Here is a 7,500-nt window from a genome sequence, read left to right on the forward strand (position 1 = left end):
GTTATAAGCGGCTTAATGCCCTTCGAGGTGTGCATTGTCAGCCTCACCGTCGTCCATTAATACCTGACAGTGGACACCTCGTCGGGCAATAACCCTTACATGATTATTATTATAGAGGAAGTCTTTGGGTATGTTTGAACTGGCATACAATAATTGTTGTATTATTTTCATGTTATCTCTGTGAAGCTGCTTTGATATAATCTGTATTGTAAAAAGCGCTGCATAAATAAAGGTGACTCGACTTGACTAAAAAAAAAAATATTAAATATATATCTGCTAAATGCAACAATAAAGCATGAAGATATTAAGATACTATAAACATTAACATCATGATTTTCTGTAAAGCTGCTTTGAAACAATGTATATATATATAGTGTACAAATACATTTGACTTGACAAACAACTGATGTTTTTTTTTTACAGTACAAAATCTGTGCATATTATACACAATTTCTGTATGCATAAAATAAATAAAGCACACTGTACAGAATATCATATCCGAAAATGTAAGGCATTTAACTTGACATTTGAATTTATATTATAGTAAATGCAAATTTTAACTCTTTCTTGATTATTATGAGATCAGACTTGCAAAAAAAAAATATATATATATATATATATATTTCTGAGATGAAACCCAATCAATGCATTAAAAATAATTACATATATAGTGAGGTCATGTGACAATGTAGCATACTACAGTTTTATGTTTATTGTTGTATACGGCATGCTATCTTGCAGTGTCGGGTGTTATGCGTTACTACATAATTAATTACTCTTAATTTTTCTGTATTTAATTGCAGTTACTTCAGATGTAATTGCATTAAATTTGGTATAGAATATAGAACAATTCTCTATATAACAATAGTGGATTAATAATGTATTTATAATGTAACCTTCTCCCTTTAAATGATTTGGTCAGTTCAGGAATAATGCAATTTTATATTATATATTTGAAAAGAGAAGTTTCAGTTTTTAATATTAAAATACATTAATGTTAATTGTGTTGTTTAACTGCTCGAGGTTGATATGGGATTTAGAGAGTAGTCAGTAATAAGTAACCCAATGCTTCTTAGAGAGAGTAATTAGTGCAGTTGAAGAGGTAATTAGCGAGTGACTTTCCCAACACTGCTGCTTTGCATACTATTATGAAGTAGGCAGTGCAGTGTACAGCGTGAAGTATGCAGCACGCTAGTATATCAGCCAGAGTTTGATTGACAGGGATGGACACTCACGTGGGTCATGCTGATGGCCTCGAACCAGCGCAGGATTCCTGGGAGTTTATACGCCGTGATGAATGTGGTGCGCTCGATCCACATCGACTGAAGACAACAGACAACAGACAGAGAATGTCAAATTTAAACTAACAATAATAAAATAATATAGAAATATATATATATAAATATGAAATATAGTGCCTTGCACACTGGAATCATTTGTACAGTAGGTGTGTCTGATAAAAGTCCATTATAAACCATATAAACAAAAAAGTTTGAGTAGTTTACAGAGACAGAAGACAGACTAAATGAGCCAGCGTATGTGTGTGTGTGTGTGTGTGTGTGTGTGTGTGTGTGTGTGTGTCCAACGACCAGAAAACTTTCCAGTTGAGACTTGTGTTCAGTGTGCTTGTTTTTGGGGTTTATTCCTTGCTGGTGTTTGGCTTCATAGTAAAGTAACGTGTGAGTGATCATCACTAACAGAAGTGATCAAACATCTCCATCTGCTGTTCAGACTGCACACTGACATCATTAACCACCATAGACGGTCTCATTTCTGTCGTTCAGCTCCTTCACCACCTCAAGGATGCATAAATGCTGCGCTGTTTTCCTTCCGTGTAGATGTGTGAGCGTATATGCAAGATTTACTGTTGTTATTGTTAACTAAAGCTAAAATTATTAAAAATCACTTTCGTTAATTTAAATAAAGCTGAAATAAAATGCAATATAAAATAGATTAAAAACATCAGAAATGTTGTTTTGGCAACAAACTGGGGGGGGGGGGGGGGGAGTTGAAGTACTAACATGACAAACTAAAACTGAAAAAAAAAAATTAAGCTAAATATAAATATTTGGGGGGGAAATCATAAAAATGACAAGCACATAAACTTACAAAAAATCTAATTAATATGAAAACTGGAAATACAAAAATAAAAGATAGTCTGATAAATACTATACTAGTTTTTAATAATACTAAAATAACACTGGAGAGATTTATTCAATGATTTTAGCCATTTATATATGTGAAATATTGTTATTATTAATATGTGAAATTAGATTTTCCTTGCCAGGTGCAATTTAGCCACGTTTCATGCGTTTTATTTAAGTTTATGCTGAAATAAATCCGTTAACATGCCAAAAACCACAAAAATGGGGTCTTATTTTATCAGACCACATTACTTGTCTTTTTAGAGAGATCTGGCAACAATTATTGAGCTTTGCATCTGAGTGGATGTGATGTATTACAAATAAAACTGTGTGCATGAAGTGAGAATTATTAATATGACTTTCATCTAAGTGCTTGCTCTATTTGAAAGTAAAAAGAGTCAGAAATGATCATTATGTTGAACATTTGAACTTTTGAAATGAAATGTGTAAATGCATTAATGTGCATCTGAAAGTGGCAGACAGTGAAAATGCATCATTAGGGTGTAATAAGTATAATTATCTTCATGAACAATAGAGATCCTCATGCACACGTGTGTTTGAATACGTCAGGACTCACAACAAACTCATTATCCGGATCCACTTTGCCTTTCCTCACGGGTCTGGAATACTGGAACCGCTGGACGTAGTTGGACTTGTAGAAACTACAGGATCATCAGAGAGAGAGACAGAAGACATGAGGAGGAAGTTCACCGCACAGATGAAGGATAATAGTTTAATAGTTGTGATTGTTCAGAGAGATGATGAGACTGACTTGATGATCTGATCAGGGACGGGTTTGTTCTTCAGACGTGGCGGGATCTCCAGAACCGGCTGGACAGTAAAACACTGGATATCTGAACCACGCCGGATAAGAACAACACACTGACCATTTATATGTAAACATATGTCTTTACTGGTGTAAAAAGGGCGAAATTCTTATATTAATATACAGGTGAAACTGGAAAAATTAGAATATGATGCAAAAGTTCATTTATTTCAGTATTTCAACTTAAAAGGTGAAACTAATATATTATATAGACTCATTACATGCAAAGTGAGATATTTCAAGCCTTAATTTGTTATAATTTTGATGATTATGGCGTACAGCTTATGAAAACCTTTTTACAATATTCTAGTTTTGAATTTGGGGTTTTCATAATCTGTAAGCCATAATCATCAAAATTATAACAAATAAAGGTTTGAAATATCTCACTTTGCATGTAATGAGTCTATATAATATATTAGTTTCACCTTTTAAGTTGAATTACTGAAATAAATGAACCATGTTCTAATTTTTCTAAAGTAATATAAAAGTGGTATAATAATATAATATAATTTAATATAAAGTACAAAAAAATCTAAAATTAAACAAAATAATAAAGTTAATGATAATGAAAAAAGGGATGAAGTCTTATATTAATATAAGTAACATAAAAGCAATGCAAATTGATATAATATAAAATTGATAATATAATATAATGTAATATAATTAAATATAAAGAGCAAAAAATCTAATAAAACTAAATATAAAATAAAAAAGTTAATGATAGTGAAAAAAGAGTTAAGATATAAGGGCTGAAGTCTTATATTAATTTAAGTAACATAAAAGCGACAACAAATAATATAATATCAAATTTATAATATAATGATGTACTATAATTTAATATAAAGAGCAAAAAATCTAATACAACTAAAGATATAATAAAAAAGTAAATGATAATAAAAAAAGTTAAGATATAAAGGTTGAATTATTATATTAATATAAGTAATATAAAAGCGATACAAAAATATATAATATATAATATAAAGTGCCAAAAATCTATAAAAACTAAATATAAAATAAAAAAGTTAATGATAATGAAAAAAGAGTTAAGATATAAGGGCTGAAATCATGAATATTAATATAAGTGATGTAATATAATTAATATAATATTAAGTGCAAAATTTCAATAAAAACTAAAGATAAAAAAGTTAATGATAATGAAAAAAAAGAGTAAAGATATAGGGGCTGAAAAATAATATAAAAGCGATAATATAATAAATACAAAAGAATCAATAAAAATGTATACATATATAAAAAGCATATACATATGCCCAGAGTACATGTAAAGGATACACTGCATGTTTGAGTTTTTGATGTCGTCTCCAGGCATGGTGGTGATGTTGAGTCTCACAGCGCTGGGAAACTGACTCATCAAATGACTCTGGAAATCTTCCCTGCGCTCGTACTCCTTCCCACGGTGAATGAAAACCTTATTCTGATCACATTAAATACAATAAAACAAACACATCAAAGTCTAGACTACACTACACGTCTGTTAGCACAGATGATAAACACACACTGACCCTGAGGAACTGAGGGAATCCGCATCCGTAATATCCCACAGCGAAGTAGTCCGGCTTGGGCCGCAGGATCTTCATAATGTTCTCGTAAAACTTGGCTTGCTGATTCTGAAAAAGGAATTCATTAATGAAATTAATAAAGAGAGAAAGGCCCTATTTTAACGATATGAAACGCAAGTGACTTTGTGGGCGGATCTCTGTTGCTATTACACCGGCGGGATAAATGACTCGCGCCCGACGCAAATGTGTTGGTCTGAAGTCGCTTCATTACTCATAGGTGTGGTTTGGGCGTAAAGTGAAATAAACCAATCAGAGTGTCATCTCACATTCCCTTTAAGAGCCGGCGCGCTTGTTCCACGGCGGATTACTATTATAACGGCGGGTTTGCCAGCGCACGCAACTTGCATGATGGTAACGGGGATCTTACAGTCTTCAGGATTGTGTTTCCTGGTTCTTGACGGACAACCCACTTTGTCATGTGTACTTATATACCGATGTCTCTCGCCACTATTGATCAAACAGGTTTGATCCGTCATTACTACAACTAGCCTGAATAATTTGGCTAGATTTATGCCTATTTTTTCACATCTTCAATGATTTCCCTCGTGTGGTAATATTTTTCCTTGTAATTATGTATGGTTTGCAAAAATATGAACTGCTGCGTCTGTGTAGATGAGAGAAGCGAAAGTGTGTGTGTTGTGCACTCGCTACATAATGGCCAAGCATGCGCCCTTAAAATAGCATCTGACTAACGCGCGGCGCCACTGACTTTAGACTAGGGTTTTCCTGGTCTGTGGCGGAACTGTTTTTTGAAACTGCAGAATATCACCAGGGAGCGTTTGTGCCGGAACACACTCCTCTTTTCACTGAACCGCCCCCCGCGAGCGCAAGTTCATTCCCTAATTTACCGACGTGCGTCTGTGGAGGGAAAAGTCCGCTGTGCACGGGTGCAGAATAGGCATGATGCATGCGTCGGTGTACAAAGTCATGTGCGCTGGGTGCAAGATAGAGCCCCAAATGCTAAAAAGCTTTTAATGCTAAAACACCAAGTCCGCCTGACGACTCAAACATGGAAAGTTTAGTGTGTGTTACCAGTTTCTGTCCGAGAAGCTCGTAATCGAAGACCTCCATCTCGTACTGATCCGCCAACTCCTTACACAGAGTGATGGCCTCCTCCCACATCTGACACACACAAATCAGATTTACACACGTCAACTTTCAGAACGTCAGACTTCAACATCCAGTCCTGAAAAGTCACATTTATTCAATATTATCCAGTGTGTGTGTGTATCTGCTGACCTTGCCCTTGTCGAAGTAGCTGATGATGGTGTCGTAGAGTGTTTCTTTGAGCTGGCGCTGGGACTGAGGCGTCTGATAGTCCAGTTGAAGAGCACACTGTTCCTCTGACCACTGCAGACACACCACAACGTCAAGTCAACTCACAGTTATTCAATACAGAGAGAAACTAGAAAATAACAGAATTAATGACGCAATCTTCATCAAATATGATACTAAGGCTCTATTTTAATGATCTAAGCGCATGGTCTAAAGCGCAAGTTCACTTGAGTCGTGTCCAAATCCACTTTTGCTAGTTTAACGACGGGGAAAATGGTCGGCGCTCCCAGCGCATGCTCTAAAAGGGTCGTGCCTATTCTCTTAATGAGTAATGGGTGTGTTTTGTCTCTATTCTCTTAATGAGTAATGGGTGTGTTTTGTCTCTATTGTCTTAATGAGTAATGGGTGTGTTTTGGGATTTACGTGTGTTAAACCAATCAGAGTCTCATCTCACATTCCCTTTTAATGCCAGTTGCGCTCGCGCCGTGTCGCTATTTACATGGAGGAATTTGATAGTGGAGAGACGAACGCGTCTCCAGAGCGCAAGCGGATCTGCTCGTGCGCGAGGTTAAAGCTGTGTGTGTGTGTGTGTGTGTGAGTGTGTGAGTGTGTGTGCGCGTGTGTGTGTAATAAGCAGAGTGTGTGTGTAATAAGCAGAGTGTGTGTGTGTGTGTGTGTGTGTGTAATAAGCAGAGTGAGTGTGTGTGTGTGTGTGTGTGTGTGTGTGTGTGTGTGTGTGTGTGTGTGTGTGTGTGTGTGTGTGTGTGTGTGTGTAATAAGCAGAGTGTGTGTGTAATAAGCAGTGTACGCGCGTTGTGGACCCGCCTATAGGCGCACATTACTAACGCACTCTTTAAAAAAAATTATTATAATAATGGCGCAGTTTATTTCTGTTCCTCAAAATAGCAACGTGTAGCAACGTGGTTTTCAGACCAGCAGCCCATGGGCTCACAAATGGGGTGTTAAACAACGTGGCGCAGGACGTGAAAATGATAACTGTGTCGGGCTGAGACTAGCAAAACACACTTGCGCCGGGTGTAAGATAGCGCCCTAATTCACATTCACACATAAAAAACAACAGTGTAATTATTCAGCTCAAGTCAGATCAATATTAAAATGTGCATGTCGATTATTAACTGCCGCTGCCAATCTCACTCTTAGAAGAAAAGGTTCTAAATAGAACTTTAAAGGATTCCGTCAGACGCTTCGTATTTAGAACCTTTCAGGGGTTCAGGTTTAGTTTTAATTCATTAATTTTGTTTCAATTTAAATTACATTTTATGAATTAAGCAGCTCGTAAACATACTTTATCACTAGAAAAACACCCGTTAAACATGACAGTAAAGACATTTCTAACCTTTTTGGCACAACCCTAGGGATATATGTAGAACCCTTTCATCTTTAGTTTGATTGAGGTTTGTGTGACAGGAAATAAAGCGAGAGGTCGAACTGAAGTGGTTTCTAACGGGAGGACAGAGTGTGTGTAATAAAAGAATATTAAACATCATATAAATGTATGAGAGAGAGAGAGAGAGAGAGAGAGAGAGAGAGAGAGAGAGAGAGAGAGAGAGAGAGAGAAGAGAGAGAGAGAGAGAGAGAGAGAGAGAGAGAGAGAGAGAGAGAGAGAGAGAGAGAGAGAGAGAGAGAGAGAGAGAGAGAGAGAGAGAGAGAGAGAGAG

At 36.0% G+C, this 7,500-nt stretch overlaps 1 protein-coding gene across 1 annotated transcript in view; it reads right to left on the reverse strand.

The window, feature by feature from the left end:
* dock2 (dedicator of cytokinesis 2) overlaps positions 1-7,500 on the reverse strand; it is a 116,813-nt gene that overhangs the window by 9,579 nt on the left and 99,734 nt on the right. The window contains exons 35-41 of the mRNA XM_079631067.1: positions 5,787-5,897; positions 5,580-5,669; positions 4,491-4,595; positions 4,261-4,402; positions 2,917-2,998; positions 2,722-2,806; positions 1,236-1,322 (exon numbers count right to left, since the gene is read on the reverse strand). Of these exons, the coding sequence (XP_079487193.1) occupies positions 1,236-1,322; positions 2,722-2,806; positions 2,917-2,998; positions 4,261-4,402; positions 4,491-4,595; positions 5,580-5,669; positions 5,787-5,897 (702 nt within the window). The remainder of the gene's footprint in view (positions 1-1,235; positions 1,323-2,721; positions 2,807-2,916; positions 2,999-4,260; positions 4,403-4,490; positions 4,596-5,579; positions 5,670-5,786; positions 5,898-7,500) is intronic.

The sequence above is a fragment of the Phoxinus phoxinus genome, assembly GCF_949152265.1.
Source record: "Phoxinus phoxinus genome assembly, chromosome: 12".
Taxonomy (NCBI): Eukaryota; Metazoa; Chordata; class Actinopteri; order Cypriniformes; family Leuciscidae; genus Phoxinus; species Phoxinus phoxinus.